This window comes from Triticum aestivum, chromosome 3D (genome assembly GCF_018294505.1).
Source record: "Triticum aestivum cultivar Chinese Spring chromosome 3D, IWGSC CS RefSeq v2.1, whole genome shotgun sequence".
Classification (NCBI taxonomy): Eukaryota; Viridiplantae; Streptophyta; class Magnoliopsida; order Poales; family Poaceae; genus Triticum; species Triticum aestivum.
This window is the reverse complement of record NC_057802.1, coordinates 614,173,047-614,190,302: the sequence shown is the minus strand read 5'-3', so window position 1 is coordinate 614,190,302 and position 17,256 is coordinate 614,173,047. Positions and strand designations below refer to the sequence as shown.

Below are 17,256 nucleotides of genomic sequence, written 5' to 3'. Positions count from 1 at the left end.
ACATAAAGGCGGAAACAGTGACAAAAGATTCCAACGAAGACAAATATTTACAAGGATGGACAGTGAAATGGGAAACTAGACAACACGAAGATTTATTGCTGCATTATGTAGATGGCTCCTACAAGCAAAGATGATTTTCCTACTTGCTCCTTGTGACGATTTTTCTTCTGATTCATCCTCTTCTTAATTTTCTTCTCATCATAAGAAGGATATACGACTTGTATCCCTGTGTATACGTCCAAGCCTTTAAACATCGCAAACCAAAGATTGACATGATGATGATCGATTAAGTGAGGTGACCAGTATTTCATATGGCGACTTGGGTGATCCATGCATGCCAGCCGCTATTTTCCTGTCCAGGTATAGAGAAGGGAGGGATACCACGAAAAACATAGTCCTTCTTCCATGAGATAGTGTCGCCCCGAAAAAACTGAACAAAATTTGGCTATGTGCATCCTATGATGCAGAAGCCGAGAGTTATTGTTTTCTCTTGGAGCGCTTAGATCGGGTATATATAGTTGCCATTAATTACCCACTTGCGCATATGGCATTCATCACTAGGTAGATGTTGCAAGATGATTCGCACAACCATCGCATCACAGAAACAATGACAAAAAGGCTCCAACAGGTACGAATACTTCCAAACGTCGACAGTGAAATGAGAATCCTGATAGCCGACCAAGATTTGTTGCTGCATTTTGCAGATCGCTCCAACAAGCAAAGATGGTTTTTCTTCTGGTTCATATTATCTGTATAAGAAAGGAAAAAAAAAAAAAAAGAGCTCCGGTGATCTGCTTACTCTTTTCGTCAGATGACAATGGAGGTACCGTGCAAGTCATATTCAGTTTGGGCAAATATCTAGAATGACAAAATGTACATTACAAAGAGGCCTATTAGCCCAGCTGGTTAGAGCGTCGTGCTAATAACGCGAAGGTCACAGGTTCGAGACCTGTATGGGCCATTAATCTTTTACATTTTTGAAAATGCACAACGAAAAATGCGAAAAAACAAAAGAAAAAGGATGGCTTCGCCCGGGTTCGAACCGGAGACCTTCAGTGTGTTAGACTGACGTGATAACCAACTACACCACGAAACCTTGATGCAATTTTTCCCGGGTTTGTTATGCTAAGCGTACAGGATTCTTCAAGACAAACATGCCATCATGTGCTGTTGGTTCACTATCTTCACAAGACGTGTTTCTTTACGTTTTCCATTGCAAGAAGTCACGACGTTTTATTCCAAGATTTATGGAGATAAACCCACAATAAATTATAGATCGATGCCGATGAAAGCACATGGAATAGACACCCAAACACACATGTCCAACATGAATACATGATGCTTTAGAAATCCCCTTCTACCATGATGTATCTGGGATAATAGTCATTAGTGAAAGAACAATAGTTATACAAACGAGTGAAGTGAACCCATCTCTAATACTCCAACGATTCTTATCTTTAGACCATCCTGAGCGATTTAGAACATTACAACGAATATGATTACGACATTTATGGCTCCCACATAAATAAGAAGTTGTGCGCCGGCTACAAAGTAGGAATTAAATAATAAAATGGAATATAGATATATAAACAAGAACTAGTGCCAAGTTCCCAACGAAAAGGCAGAACAACTGGGGTCGGTAAGTAATACTACTCGTAAACCCCCTAGTAGAAGAACAAATCCCCCAAATAGCTAGCATAAGAATCTCATCTATTGGTCCAGGTAAATCCATTATGGATAATAAGAAATTAATAATATTAAATTTTCATGAGCTAACTAAAACTAAAGGATTCAAGAGGAAAAAATGGATTAGGGTAATTTTTCTGTGTATAAGTTGTATAGTTAGAAATTATATTATATCACGAAAATCTAGTATGATTCGGACTACGAAATAATTTCCAATAAGCAGTAGTTAATTTTTTAGTTTAATAAATAATCATTAGTTTTTAAAACAAAAAGGCAAAATCAAAGTTTAGTAATCAGTAATTGTTCTTGAATTCAAAGATTTTTCTTTGTTTATTTTAGTTCCAGAAAAATTCCTAATTGTTTGAACTGTGTAATCTCCCACTATGGAGAGGCGAGACTAGGAACACACTTTGCGTTTATGTTTCTACACATGCATATAAGTTTTCCTCGGAATCTCACATTCAAGAGCCATATCAATTCTTGCATAGAAATATGAATATGACCTACAAACGTGAAAATAAATAATAACATTTATTATTGCCTCTAGGGTATATTTCCAACACTAGTCGCGATGGAGACAACGCCTCACGGAGCAGCAAGAGCCCGGACTGGTGGGAACGACTTGCAAGGGATAAAGAGGGAGGGGCGCACCGGCACGGTATTAGGAGAAGAAGAAGAAGAAGAAGAAGAAGAAGAAGAAGAAGAAGAAGAAGAAGAAGAAGAAGAAGAAGAAGAGGAGGAGGAGGAGGAGGAGGAGGAGCAGCAAAGGTAGGGGGAGTGGAGCGACGACGGCACCGACAACGAAGAGGAGCAATTGTAGGTAGCCTATGAGACAGATTGGAGAGAGAGATGGGAAATTTTGTTGTGCTAATCTATCATGTGATGCCACCTCATTGATCCACACCCACCCCGTTCCAACCAATCAGGACGAAGCGCCCAAATTTTGTGTTTCTTCATTAGGTGGCTTTATCGAGTGTTAACACTCTACAGTCATTAGTTTCATTCTCTTTTTCTTCATTTATTTTCTTTATTTTATTTTACTTAGTCTCTTCTCTTTTCAACCCACTTTTGCCAAGTTTTTCACGCACTCTCTGTTAAAACTTGAATTATATATCATTTAAATGCCCATAAGTGCAGTTAATGGCCTAAATATAGCAACCAAACCCGGAAAGATACCAAAATTTGGCATGGAATATGTGATGGTGCATGTTAGGTGTATAAAAAAATCCAGGATAACCAACGAAGCAACCGACTCTTCGCCTTAAAACCTGACTTGTTCCCTCTTGAAACCAAGATTCTTTCAGTTTCTGAGTAGTGTACATCGCAACTTTTGTGAATACCTTCTAAAAATTTTAGCTCACCCATTAGAGATAACATTAATTATGACACCATGCCAGGTTTCATATTTTTCGACTTTGTTTCCATTTTTTATAATCAACTCGAGTAAGCTTCATGTTTCGGGTCGAGTCTGGTTACCCCGAGGTTTGGAATTCCATTTTTTGGATAAGGCCTAAATATAGACCGCAAAGGATTACTAGTTATTGTATGCATGGTGTAGTTTATAAAATCTTCCATACACTCAAATCATGTTTTGCCAAGGACATAAAAAAATATCAATCAGTGTTAGCAACTTATTCTTCCATGATCTTTTTTTTTTAGAATCACCGGGGGAGGAGTCCCTCCACCTGAATATATTGCTCAAAGTGGCCATAATGCCAGGAGAGTGATCCAGTTTATAAGGGAAACCGGATCGAAAACCTTAACAAATTGACCCCGTTTATGAAGAAAACCGAGCCGAAAACCAGACAAGTAACAAGTGTTATAAGGAAAGGAGAGGAACAGGACGCCCAACATAAGGCAAGACCTAGCTAGCATACTAACAGGACCAGGTAAATGAGGGGTGCGTCGAGGGATCACAATACCAAGACTCTACAAACAGCCTAACGCACCGCACCGGCGTGCGTATCAAACCCCACAGCACAACAGAGGAGCCACAATCAACGAGTGCCAAAGCTTAACACGAACCTTGTGCCAAAGCTTAACATGAACCTTGACTGAGCGCTCCACCACGGAAGTTCAAGACGATTAGCAAGTCGGGGAGGCGTCATTGCGTCGTCATTGAGCAAAGGTGAACAAAGACGACACCAAGAGCCCGAGGCTCGCCTCAACAGAACGGGGTCATGAGCTTGCATACTAGCAGGCCGGAGACCACACGTAGGACAGCCGAAGAGGAATACCTAAAGAAGAACACACCACCCTCGGTTCTGAGCAGGCCGCACCACCCACAACCACACACAGCAACAGAAGCCGTTGTTTGGGTCTCCAAGACGACGCCTCCAAGAAGGTAGTGTTGTCGAGCATACAACACCGTCATCCGATCCGGCAAGCCTGATCTTGGGTTTTTACCCGGAGACCACAAACAAAGAACTGTAGGTGTTGTTGCTCCACGACGGCACCTCCTACAAGGAAAACGACATCCGTAGACGCCGCTGCCGCCGGCATCAGCAGAGCCGATGCAGGGTTCTCACCCCGGAGTTTGAGCACATCCCTACAGCAAGACGGCAGCCGACCACCACCGCCATCGAACCCTCCAACGATGAAGAAGCACGACGAACCGCCTCAGCCAGCCGCACCTCGCGGAGACCACCGACGGCCAAAATCAACACTAGACGCCAGATGCACCAATGGCCGGCCGGACGCAACGCGAGCCACCGTGCCCCACCAAGCACCATGCTGGCAAGGAGCAGAGGGGCGCTGCACGAGGCCAAGAACCACCATGGTTCCGGGCTGCAGCCATACATCAGACGAGCCGACGCGCCCCACGCGCGCCACCGCACGCCTGCTGGAGGCCAGATCTGAAGCGCCCGCAGTGCAGACTGAAGGCGGGGGGATCGAACCTTGCTGTTGCAGCACCTCCCACGAAGAGCCGCAGCCGGTGCGACGCACACCACCAGACCAAAATCACTAGGCGCGGAGCACGGGCTGCCACCCCGAAGCTCCGGATCCAGCCGCACGAAGATGCCACCACCAGATCCACCCGAAGCTGCCACACGAGCTCCAGCTCCAGATCCGCCCGATGCAGCCACCACTAGGACCAAACGGGGCGGCCCACCAAACAGCCGCACGAGCGCCGTCCTGCTGGAGGTCGCCGGCGAGGTCGTCGGGGTACTCCAGCCGCCGGCCCGCCGCAGCCACGCCGCAAGACCCTGCCCAGGCCGAGCCCAGCACCACCACCCGCACCCCACAGCAACAAGCACCGACAACTCCTCGCGCGCAGCAGCTTGAAAGCCCGCCGAGCCGGACCGCCGTGTGCGCACGAACACGGATCCACGCGCAACAGCGCCAACACCAACACCCTCGCAGCCGAAAGCGCGGCAGACGCTAGATCCGGGCCGAGAAGCCCCGGATCCACGCCGGACGGCACCAGCCGACACGCCAAGACCAGCCAACATGGCTGTCACAAGAACGGCCGCCACACCCACACAGGGGGCCACCCGCGCCGGCGCGAGATGGGTAAGCCCCGCCACCGCCGTCCATGCGACGGGCTTCGCCCGGCCATGTCCTCCGACGGTGGCGAGGAGGGAGGGCGGAGAGGAGGGGTGGCCGGCAGCGGCGATTTGGGGCTTCCGCCCGTGTCGCCCCTGGAGGAGCGACGCGGGGGACCGTCCGTTATCGTTTCTTCGCTTTGCCGTATTCTTCCATGATCTTGTTTGCGTCAAGGTGAACATTATACTAATGACCATGTTTCATGCTTTACCTTGATGATGCGAGTTGTGATGAGAATATCGATACGTACATCCATATGTGGATTCTTATCACAGCATGCAAGCCATTATCTGTTTTTATATCTATATATATAAAGGAGGATGACCCCGGCCTCTGCATCTGAAAGATACATGCGGCCATTTTATTAATTATTCTTGAGGACCTTACAAAGTAGAACAACAATATGTCTGAATCTGCCATCTTGGCAACATCTGCCGCTACTCCTATCCAAATGATGAAGGGGTGCAAGCTGGGCCACATACCCAGACCTCTCACCTAAGCCTAACATCCAAAGTTGGAGGCCCCGACCGAGCCATCTGCCAGGTCCGGGGCTCGAACCGGTCCGACGCACTCACATGTGTAGTCGCCGCCGTCTTCCGCTGGTCCATCTTCAGACCGCATTGAGGTGATAACTTTGGCAAGTCCTCCGCCATCGATGCCACCACGACGCCAAACGACGACCTCCACTTACGTGAGCCTTGGCAGGTCCTCCGCCATTGACGCCACCACGACGCCAGCCGACGACCTCCGCCTACGCGAGTCCATCTCCAAGCAACGGACGTAAATCCAAGCTAGGATAGGGCCGCAACACCACCGTCGTCCACCACCCACAAGCGCCACCCAACACCAAGGTTCCCAAAGTGACGCCTTCAAGAAGGGAACGGCGCTGTGAGCGCTGCCGCCGCCGAACAAAGTTAGGGCTTTCGCCCGGGAGACCTAGGGGAAGGTGAAGTGAGGAGATCAGTCCATACCGACGCCTCCAAGGAGGGGAACGGCGCCCTCAGGGGTCGTCGTCGGCGCAGCCGGTCATGGCCGGCCAGGGATTTCGCCCGAACTAGATCCGCCACCAACAACGCCTCCTGTACAGAACCGGCGACCACAAGGAAGCGCGGCCCGACCAGGCTGGCCCGCACGCCGAACAGGGGAGGAGGGGAGGCGCCAGATCGTGCGCACCGGCCGCCGCAAAAGCCGCCACCGACCGCCAACGACCACCAGATCCCGCCGCCCGCACGGCCGGGACACCAGATCCACCGCCCGCACGACTGCTAGTCGGCCATGCCTTGCCAATGAAGCCGCCGCTCCAGATCCGGGGTTCCCCACTCAGAAGTAGGGCAACCGAGGCCCCGCCGCCACCATCCTTGGCGCCCCGGGCTTGCCCGGCGGCTGCCTCAGGCGGCGGCGAGGAGGTGGGACGAGGTGGGGAGGGGGCCGCGGCGGCACTGCTAGGGTTCCCCCGCCACCGCCGGGGGAGGCGACGTGGGGGTCGTGGGGGGCGCGGAGGAGGAGATCCATCTGTTTTTACATCTGATGGATTGGTTTGTTGGCCAATGAACCTGCATAAAAGAAGTGCAAGGGCTGGATCAGATGGTGGTCCATTTGTGCCCCCAAAGTACACTTTGATGGAATGATGGATCCAGAGTGCACCTTCACAAGTAGGCTCCATATTTTCTTATCTTGAGAACCGTGGGGCCGTTGGAATCTTGAACTGATTGGTTGGTATAGTTCTTATCATTGTGTCGGCCATGAAATGAACAAGATGAGCTTTTGCTTGCTGTTACTGCATCAGCTTTGCTGAAATGTATACACACCATTTGGAATCTCTGGAAGTAGCATACGTAAAACTGGGGCTGTGAATCAAGATGAGTATAGAATTACCAATAAAGATGAGCAGGAGTCTGGACCGGGACTTGACAATCTTATATCTATCATGAGAAACCATAACAAAGCGGGGCGGTGGCGCAGTTGGCTAGCGCGTAGGTCTCATAGCTAAATTATGCGAGTGATCCTGAGGTCGAGAGTTTGAGCCTCTCTCGCCCCATATTTTTTTTTGCTTTGGCTTTAAATTATTTCCCTTTTGGGTCCCAGTTAAAATGTAATAGGTCTGGACTTGTTTCCACTTTCCTGGTGCTTAGCTCGTATGCAACCACGAAACTTCATGCCAACTTTTTTCGTTTCATTTCTTTCCGTACGATGGATTAGGCCGGCGGTACTGCAATTCAAGAGAATAAAGGAACAACAAAACAAAAGAGCAAAAAGGAAGATAACGGACAACACCTAGAGCAGAAAAAGCTTCAGGCGATCCTCCCACTGTTTCAAATGCCTCCACTCACTATGTGTTCATCCCTCAGGTGCCAAGGATCAAGTCGAAACCACGGGCTCCTTCTTTTCTCAACGCGCTCATATGTTCCTTTCTTTCCTCGCAAATCCTCCCTTCTTTCCGTGAAGCACCCCACTCCTCTCTAGTAACATGTCACATGATATAAACATATACAACATGCGCTGCCGATATCGCTTCTTTCTCATGGAAAGATTCTCCTGTTTTTCAATCACAAAGACATCATTAGAGGGGACAAAAGGATGACGGAAAGGGTTAAAGCAGTCAATCTTGTTACATATGGGGTATCCCTTTTCTTAAGAACCAAACCAAGTGCAACAACAACAACATACAATACACAATTCTTCAAAATGCATACGCACATGGTAAGACTTTGAAGGACACATGACACATCCGTATGTATATGCTCAAATATAAATTGTAAGAAAGGGGGGAATTTGTAACAACTCTCAGTTGTGCATGGCATGCTAGCGAGCTCGTCACCAGCATCCATCTTTTGCCGAAGAAGCAAAAAATGAAAAAAGGTGATTCCAACAGGGAAGAATACTTACAAGCATAGTCTCGTGGTGCAGTAGTGTGTTAAACTGACGTGATAACCTACTGCACCACGAGACCTTAATGCATTTTTTTTAATGTAAGACGCATAATATACCGTCGTGTCTTGTTGTGATCCGTGTTTTGCAAATAAATTCCTGCGCTGTATTTCAAGATGAATATGGATAATAAACCAAGGTACAGTCTGATACAGAACTCAGCAACAGAAGAAAAAAAAAACTGCCGCAAATGAAACCATAGAGAAGAGGAAAACGGCAGCTTGAGGAGAAGACCAACAACAAAAGACCGGCCTCTGATCCTGCTAATGCATCACGAAACCTCGCAACATTAGAAAGAAACCGAAAGCATCACTAGCAGGAAGAGGATGTAACAACACGATGTAAGCACTACCAGGGACCTAGTGAAGGTACATAATATTCAGTTCGTTCCAATATAGAAAGTGCAATAACTAGAAATATCAAAAAGGCCTATTAGCTCAGCTGGTTAGAGCGTCGTGCTAATAACGCGAAGGTCACAGGTTCGAGACCTGTATGGGCCAAATATATTTTCTTTGTATTTTTTACACAGTAGAAAAAAATTGAAAAAGAAAAATAAATTAGATGGCTTCGCCCGGGTTCGAACCGGAGACCTTCAGTGTGTTAGACTGACGTGATAACCAACTACACCACGAAACCTTGATGCAATTTTGATCCGCACAATTTGTAATACTAAACTTACAGCATTTTTGAAGACAAACGTACCATCATGTGCTATTGGTCCACTATCTTCACAAGACGTGTGCCATTTACGTTTTCCATGGCAAGAAGTCACAACATTATATTCCAAGATGTATGGCCATAAACCCACAATAAATTATAGATGGGTACCGATCAAAGCATATGGAAAATACACCCAAATACACATGCATGTCCAACATGAATACATGATGTTTTAGGAATCCCCATATCTGCATCGCCACTGAAAATAGTTGATCGACATTATAGTCCAGTGCCTACTCCCACCAAATCAGGGGCGATTCCATTCTTTTTGTAAAGCACCCTACTCCACTAACATCATGAGATGATAATATATGTAGAAGACGCACTCCCGCTGCTGGTTCTTTCTCGTGGAAAGATTCACATGTTTTCCAACCGCAAAGACATCATTAGAGGGGACAAGAGGAATGACGGAAAGGGCTAGAACATTCAATCTTGTTACATATGGGGTATCCTTTTTCTTAAGAACCAAACCAAGCACAATAACATTTTTTTTGCAGGACAAGCACAACAATGTACAATACATAATTCATCAAAACACATACACACATGGTAACGACATAAGGGAGAAAATTTGTAACAACTCTCGGTTGTACGTGGCATGCTAGCAGGTTCGTTACCAGCATCTATCTTTCCCCGAGGAAATAAAAAGGTAAATGAAAAAGAATTGTGTGTATTTTTTCTTTTGTACAATTATATGTCTTTATTATTATGTAACTGTTGCATGATGATTTGTGCACACATCACATCACACAGCAAAGACAAATATTTACAAACATGGACAGTTCTATTTTGTAGATGGCTCCTACGAGCTACTTATGATGATTTTTCTACTTGCTACTTATGATGATTTTCCTACTTGCTACTTATGATGATTTTTCTTCTGATTCATCCTCTTCTTAATTTTTTCTTCTCATCATAAGATGGATATACAACTTTTATCTCTTGCATAGCGCCATGGCTTTTAAGTTTAAACATCCATGGCTTTTCTAGTTAGTGTTGCAAAGTTCTTGCTAGCTACCTGAAGCTCGCCAGCAATGAGAATCTCGTCCTGTACTTCGTAGACATGCATACAAATTTTGCCACTCGTACTCATGTGAATTAGTCATTGATAAAAAAAAAAAGACCACAACTCTGGCAAGAAACTATAACTACAGTCCTCGTGTCAATTTTTTTGCCCATATGTGAAAAAGTTACATTGAAAGTTAAAGATTAAATCAAGCTCGCGTGCCTAAAGAAGTTAAGGAAAACACTCATCAGCTCTGGGGCCAGTTTCAGTGTGCCTGCGCCTATCGTGCCCTCGGTGGCTGCCCTTGCGTCCTCGGGAGAGGCGGCGGTGCTCGTGTGCGCCTGCATGCTTGCTCTAGGCGGAACAATGAGAACGTTGATGGTGGCTTAGTTGGTTGACATTGATTTTTTTAATACACGGCCAACATACACAATCACACATTCCATGCCAAAATTTGGCATCTTTCCGGATTTGTTTGCTATATTTAGCTCACTAAGTGTATTTCTAGGATTTTAACAGATATAATTCAAATTTTAAATACGAGTGCGCGAGAAAGTTAGCAAAAGTGGGTTGAAAAGAGAAGAGAAGAAAGAAAATAAAATGAAAGAAAGGAAAAGAAAGAAAGGAAAAGAGAGAAAAGAAATTAAAAGAAAAAGAAAATAATGTTTGTCGAGTGTTACACTCAGCAGAGCCACCTAATGGAGAAACACACAATCTATGCACTTCGTCCTGATTAGTTGGAAGGGGAGGATGTGGATCGATGAGGTGGCATCACATGATAGATATAGCACACCAAAACTCCTTTCTCTCTCCTTACCTCTTATCTCTCCAATTTCTTCATCCTCATAGGCCACATATGGTTGCTTGTCTTCTTCGCTGATGCCGCTTCTCTTCCCCAGTCCTCGACGCTCCTCTTCTTCTTCTCTGAGCAAGCCATCAGGGAGAAAATCCATGGTAGACGCCGCCATCGGATGCGCGACGGCCTCCTATTCCTGAGCTTGTGTTCCCATCCCTCTATCTCCCTTGTAGGTCGTCACTACCATTCCAGCTCTTGCTGGCCTATGAGGCGTAATGTCCGTCATGGCCAACATGTCACCCCTCTAGGGCCGTGCCTGAGAGGAAGAGGAGGCTGCTTGCCGTGAGCACCGCCATGGCCATCACCCCTAGCTGCTACTAGCCATGGTCATGGTAGTAATCTTCTGCCATGGATCTATTAGTTCGCCACTCGGTCCAGGATAAAGGGATGAGCCGGCGACGCAACCCTTTTTTTGGTTTCTGTGCACAATGTTTGCCAAGTGTAAAACTCGACATAGCTTTTCCACCTTTTCCAAGTGAATGCATTCAAAAAAGCACATATGCCATGTGGCATCTATTACCACTATAAAAGCACGAAAGGTGGAGATCCAAAACATTTGCACCCTACACATACTCGAATCCAACGTTTTATATTGCTCCCATGTTCAACACCAACCAAATTTTAGCGCCCTGCGTCGCACGCCCCTAGAAAAAACATGCCCCCTCCCGCTCTGGAACAACCCCACACGATCGCTTCCCCCGTCTCCTCCATCACCTTCATCGCCGCACACCATCAGCCCCCTCCTTGCCTCGACACGCTTCTCTCTGGCAACCACTGCCCCTCACCGGTGCCGCCCTTCGGCATGTACCACCTAGCAACAGTGCCCTCATGCAGCTCCTTGTGCATCAAAGGCGCACCGCGCATCCGCCCCACCTCAAGCGCTCTCTAAAGAGCCCCACCCTCTCCCCGGCCCACCTCCTCAGCCAACCATGCCACCCCCTTCCTTGCCGAGCCCCTATGGTGACCGTGGACGACGACATCTCACTTGGAGATGGGATGACCAGATCTCGAATTTCGTCGGCGAAGCTCTCTCTGTGCTCAAATAGCCCAATTCCTTAGTTTTTTTTATTCGAGCAAACTATTTTGAGTTTTGCAGGTCACACAGTGCTATGAATTTCATCTCCAATGCATCTGGTGAGGGGCGGGGCAGGTTGTAGCAGGGAGAAGAGTTGGGGGGTGGGGGAGGGGAGGAGGCGGTTGCCAATGGCACGTCGGCAACAAAGCTGACGAGTTGGGAGGTGGGATATCGGAGCCACATAAATCCGTCGCCTTAAAACCTGGCTCTTTCCCTCTAAAAAGACAAATTTGAAGTAGTTTACATGACAATGTTTGTGAAACCTTCTCAAATTTTATTGTACCCTCTAGGGATGATATAATGACACCAATGCCAGGTTTCATGTTTCTTAGACTTCGTTTGCATTTTATATAATTAAAAACCAATAAGATCAATGTTCGGGATTGAGTCTTGGTACTCCGAGGTTTACAATTTCTTTCTTTTCATGGATAAGGCCCGAGTATAGACCGCAGATGATTACTAGTAACTGTATGCATGATGTAGTTTCTAAAATCTGCCACACACTCAAATCATCTTTGCTAAGGATGTAAAAAGAAATATCATTCAGTGCTAGCAAATTGCTTCAAGCTGAACATTATACTAATGATGATGCTTCATGCTTACCTGGATGATGCGAGTGCGTTGAGAATATCGATACATACACCCATATTTGGATTCTAGTCTGAATAATATCTTATTACCACCTGCCATTATCTATTTTGCATATCGGATAGATTGGTTTGCTGGCACATGGACCTGAATAAAAGAAGTGCAAGGGCTGGATCACATGGTGGCCCATTTGTGCCCCCAAAGTACAGTTTGATGGAATGATGGATCCTTGAGAAGTAGTAGGCTCCATATTTTGTAGTATCTTTTCCTTTCTTTCTTGAGAACCGTGGGGTTGTCGGAATCTTGAACTGATTGACAGGTAGCTCTTATCATTGTGTCGGCTATGAACTGAACAATATGAGTCTGCTGTTACTGCATCAGCTTTGAAGAAATGTACACACACACCATTTGTAACTCGGGCTGTTACTGCTGTTAGTGCAAGTTGCACACGTAAAACTGGGGCTGTGAATGAAGATGAGTGACATTTTCTTAGCCTCCTCCTCCAAGAAAGAAAGCTAGGGTTTCTGCCTCTCGCCAGCGCCGCCGCAGGTCCGCCTCGTCTCCGGTGGCCCTAAGGCCATGGGGGCGCGGTGGATCCTGCCAAGGGCCGGTGGAAGGGCTCCGTTTTCAGTCGTTTTTTCCTGTCTTGTTAGGGTTTGTGTCTTGTTCAGGAAGGCGAGACGGCGGCGGCCCCCTGAAGATGGAATAAAGGTCTCCCGCCCTAGCCCCCGTTCCGGCGGTGCATCTAGCATCGTTGGTGGGCGTGTGGAGGTGTGTCTCCGGCGGATTTATCTTTGGTGGGTTTGCTCTACGTTCGTGTGTCTTCGGGTTGAATCCTTCCAACCTACGTTATTCTTCATCGGCGGGGGTTGCTGTTCTGGTGCGCTGGTCCTATGGGGCCTTAGCACGACGACTTCCCGACTGTCTACTACAACAAGTTGTGGCCGACTACGGCGATGGAGGGGTGATGACGGCGGCGCGCCTTCGGCTCGCTTCAGTGCTTGTAGTCGTCGCTAGGTGGTCTACGGATCTGGATGTAATTTTTATTTTTGGTATTCGTTGTACTGCCATGATTGAAGATGAATAGATTGTAAGTTTTTCGGTGAAAAAATAAAGATGAGTAGAATTACCAATAAAGATGAGCAGGCGTCTGGACCGAGACTTGACAATCTTATACTTACCATGAGAAACCATAGCACAAGGGGGCGGTGGCGCAGTTGGCTAGCGCGTAGGTCTCATAGCTAAATTATGCGAGTGATCCTGAGGTCGAGAGTTCGAGCCTCTCTCGCCCCACATTTTTTTTCTTTGGGTTTAAATTATTTCACTTATGGCTTCTAGTTAAACTGTTGCTTTGCTAGTATGCAACCTAGAACAGAACAAGTTCACCCAAAAAAGCTTACAGCAATCTCAAAAGAAAAAAAAAAAGCTTACAGCAAAACTTCATGCCATGCTCCCATGATTCTTATGTTCTGCCGTCCCACCCGCTGCTCTGCTCCTGAAGCACATCCACGCAGGCTGAAACTGGCAAAGGTGTGACCAGCCAGACGCACAGATCATGAGCCAAACATGAGAACCACAAGGTAAAACAACACCTGCAGACAAAGACCTGCACTCACTGTGTGTTCATCCCTCGGGTGCCGAGGATCAAGCCCAAGCCGCGGGACAGGCAGGCCAACATGAACACCCAAGCGAGCAGCAACAGTTGCTGCAAATTGCTGTTAATTTAACATGCCACATGATTGATTCGCCCCACTTGATTAACAAACAAAGACATTTGACAAGAATAATGGATGGACAGACAAACATCATGATGATCCTGGCTGGGGAATCAAGACCTGTGTTAGCCATTGCAACCTGCATCTCCTTTTCTCAATTCTTTCCTCGCAAAATCCCCCCTTCTTTCCGTAAAGCACCCCGCTCCGCTCCGCTCTAGCAACACGTCGATGATAATAACATATACAACCCGCACTGTCGCTTCTTTCTCAGATTCTCCTATTTTTCAATCACAGAGACATCATTAGAGGGGACAAGAGGATGATGGAAAAGGCTAGAGCATGCCTCTAGAAATATACATCGGCGAGTGGCGGCGTTTCCAAAACACCAGCATTTGATCTTGTTGTTCCATGGGAGTATCATTTCCTTCGGAACCAAATGAAGCACGGCAACAAATATACTTCTTCGAAATACAAACACACATGGTAGGACGAACATATACGATCAAAAATCAATATAAGGGGAGAATTTTGCAACAACTCTCGGTTGTACATACATGGTATGCTAGCGGGTTCATCACCAGCAACCATCTTTCGCCCAAGAAACCAAAAATGAAATCGAAAAGAATTTTGTGTATTTTTTTCTCTTTTGTATATATGCCTTCAAAAAAAAAACCTGGCATGTAATCTGCACTCTCCTCCCCTGTTAGTGCTTAGCACCCACCGTCTACCTCCCATTATAACTGTCAAAATCCCGCAAAAAAGAAAGACCCTCTCCTTTTTCCCCAAAAATTCTGCATCCAAGAAGCATCAGAAGCTGAGCAGGGAGCGCCTACGCCGCCTCTCGTACATTGCCGTCCTCTTCGTGCCGGCCTGCATGACCGGCATCATGAGCAACCTTCTGGTCTCGAGTTCCAGCCGCAGTGAGGATTTCAGCCGCTTCAGATGCCCGAAGCACAGTGCGCGGCTCGGGGATGCGCCCTGGAACTCTTGCTGCTCAGAGTGCAGGCCTTTCCTCTCGTACTTGGAGTGCCACTTCATTTGGAGGTAGGACAGGGATCTCCAGGGCGGCAGGGGCATGGAGTTCTGCTTCAGGGACCATTTCGCCGCGTCGACCATCACGTTCAGGAACTGCTTCAGCCTGGGAAGGGTGCCGACATAGACCACGGGAAGCGAGTCCAGCAGGGTGCCGTAAGGATCGACTGCTCTGGCTATTTCAAAGTGGCTCCTGAAGTCGATGTCGATGATCAGACGCTCTGGACCTGTCAGGTCATTGTCTATTATGACATCAATGTACTCATGATCACCTGATTGGCAAAACAACAAACAGCTCAGCCACACAGCTCAATTTCTAGAGAAAATCGAACAGCATAAGTAGCTAAGCCTTGGTCTGGTGGTTATATTACCTCCTGGTATCTTGTCGAACCCCTGCCATTTGGACACGCAGACGGCCGTGTCGTATCCCGAGTACCTCAGGAGCTTCACGAGTAGATGACGGATGCAGCTGCCGGTACATTGACCTCTTACGAAATCCTGGAGCTCTGTCTCGTGGATCGAGAACAGCAGTGAGTGAACCACGGAGAGCAGCTCGTTTTCCTTCTCGTCTCCAGCCTGCTTGTACATCTAAAATGGATGCGCAAAAGGTCAGCCTCGGGATACAACAACAGATATGCTAAGTTAAGTTATCCAATTATTATTTTTAGGCAAGACTAATGAATGAGCAAAAAAGATAGCCCAGTGCCTCCTCTGAATCAGGCCTGATGAGGGCGCACATGGCATGGTTGATTACAAATCGGCTAGCTCATGATTACAGCAGGGGAACAACTGGTGCCCACGCTGATGCTTTATTTCATCCCTGACCAATAGGGCTAAAGCATAAAAATGGTCTGTAGAATCATGATAGGTGGGACAAAATTGTACTGCTGTGCAATCAAAACTTGAGAGACAACTAAATTGTACTGCTGTGTAATCAAAATTACAGCTGCAAGCCCAGCAAGGTCATTGTAGATTTTTGTTTAGCACCGTGGTCATGGAGTCGAATCGGATCAAACATGCCAGGCATATCAAAATTTGTCGTCGATGTTATCATCAGCTGTGGTTACATAGTAGATTCAGAGCAAAACAAAACAGGGCAGCCATAGATACTAACGAAAATTCACTTGGAAGCGACTGCTACCAAAAATGTGCTAGTAACGATAAATTCATCTGGGAGGGCTCTCTATAATGGTAAATTCATTCTTTTGTACTGTGGTCATGGAGTCAAATCGGATCAAACATGCGAGGCATATCTAAGTTGTTGCTGATATTACCATGAGCTGTGGTTAGAGATAAAATTCAGGGCAAAGCAAAACAGGGCAGCAACGTCATAGATAGTACCGGCAATTTCACTTGGAAGCAACCGCTACCAAAATTGCGCTAGTAAGGACAAATTCATTTGGAAGCAACCGCTGTATATACGCGATTCCAGAAATGTTCCTCCAACGAGTAGTGATCAGAGGTTGGGATTAGGAAGCCCTAATAATTGGGCAGTTTCATAGGGTCGCTGCCAGCGACCTAACCTACCGGCCAGTTAATGAATTGGGCACAATTTTGGGGGAAATTTACCTCGGCCCCAAACCAAAACGTAAAATCCACACGAACAGAGCAGAGGAGGCGGGGAACGGGAGGGCGTCCAGGTGGGACAACAGGACGTACCGAGATCTTGTCGGCGAGGTGGGCGAGGTCGTGGAGGCCGCCGGGCTCGCCGTCGCTGCTGCCGCGCGAGTCGCCGCCCCCGCCGCCGCCGCCGCCGCCCTCGAGGAAGTCGCTGACGAGCATGGCCAGGTCCATGTCGCTCTCGTGGCTCCCGTGCTGGCTCCCGCCGGGCCCGTCCCCGCCTCCCCGCGTCCGCAGCCACAGGTCCCCCACCGGCGACCCCCCGCGCGGCGACACCCTCGCCGTCGACGGCGGGGCCCACCTCCGCTGCGCCGCCACCGCCCCCGGGGGCGAGAGGGCGCCGAACTCCTTGGCCACCAGCATCATCCCTCCCGACGAAAACGTGCCCTCTCGAATTCGTGCGAACCGAAGCGGAGCAATCAGAGCCGGGGGGGAGAATCCAGGCCTGGCGAAATCGGATGGGAGATTGGTGGGGGACGGGGAT

General features: G+C 47.6%; 2 protein-coding genes and 5 non-coding genes across 7 annotated transcripts; 3 read left to right on the top strand and 4 right to left on the bottom strand.

The window, feature by feature from the left end:
* The first annotated feature begins 887 nt into the window (after positions 1 to 887).
* Positions 888 to 961, top strand: TRNAI-AAU (transfer RNA isoleucine (anticodon AAU)). Its single transcript has one exon. It is a non-coding gene; the product is annotated as a tRNA-Ile (tRNA).
* A 61-nt stretch (positions 962 to 1,022) lies between these two features.
* On the bottom strand, positions 1,023 to 1,096 carry TRNAV-AAC (transfer RNA valine (anticodon AAC)). The gene has a single exon. It is a non-coding gene; the product is annotated as a tRNA-Val (tRNA).
* Positions 1,097 to 3,484: 2,388 nt separating this feature from the next.
* Positions 3,485 to 5,425, bottom strand: LOC123075954 (uncharacterized). The gene has a single exon (XM_044498444.1). It carries the CDS (start codon positions 5,412 to 5,414, stop codon positions 4,188 to 4,190), a length of 1,227 nt encoding a protein of 408 aa, XP_044354379.1. The 5' UTR covers positions 5,415 to 5,425; the 3' UTR covers positions 3,485 to 4,187.
* A 3,161-nt stretch (positions 5,426 to 8,586) lies between these two features.
* On the top strand, positions 8,587 to 8,660 carry TRNAI-AAU (transfer RNA isoleucine (anticodon AAU)). The gene has a single exon. It is a non-coding gene; the product is annotated as a tRNA-Ile (tRNA).
* A 62-nt stretch (positions 8,661 to 8,722) lies between these two features.
* On the bottom strand, positions 8,723 to 8,796 carry TRNAV-AAC (transfer RNA valine (anticodon AAC)). Its single transcript has one exon. It is a non-coding gene; the product is annotated as a tRNA-Val (tRNA).
* Positions 8,797 to 13,607: 4,811 nt separating this feature from the next.
* TRNAM-CAU (transfer RNA methionine (anticodon CAU)) lies at positions 13,608 to 13,698 on the top strand. Its single transcript is given in 2 exon segments — positions 13,608 to 13,645; positions 13,663 to 13,698. It is a non-coding gene; the product is annotated as a tRNA-Met (tRNA).
* A 906-nt stretch (positions 13,699 to 14,604) lies between these two features.
* Positions 14,605 to 16,908, bottom strand: LOC123081013 (uncharacterized; the record flags this gene model as incomplete). The annotated part of the gene is given in 3 exon segments (XM_044503977.1): positions 14,605 to 15,424; positions 15,524 to 15,740; positions 16,812 to 16,908. Coding segments are annotated over 3 exon segments (811 nt in total), but the record flags the coding sequence as incomplete, so codon positions are not given.
* Positions 16,909 to 17,256: the final 348 nt, after the last annotated feature.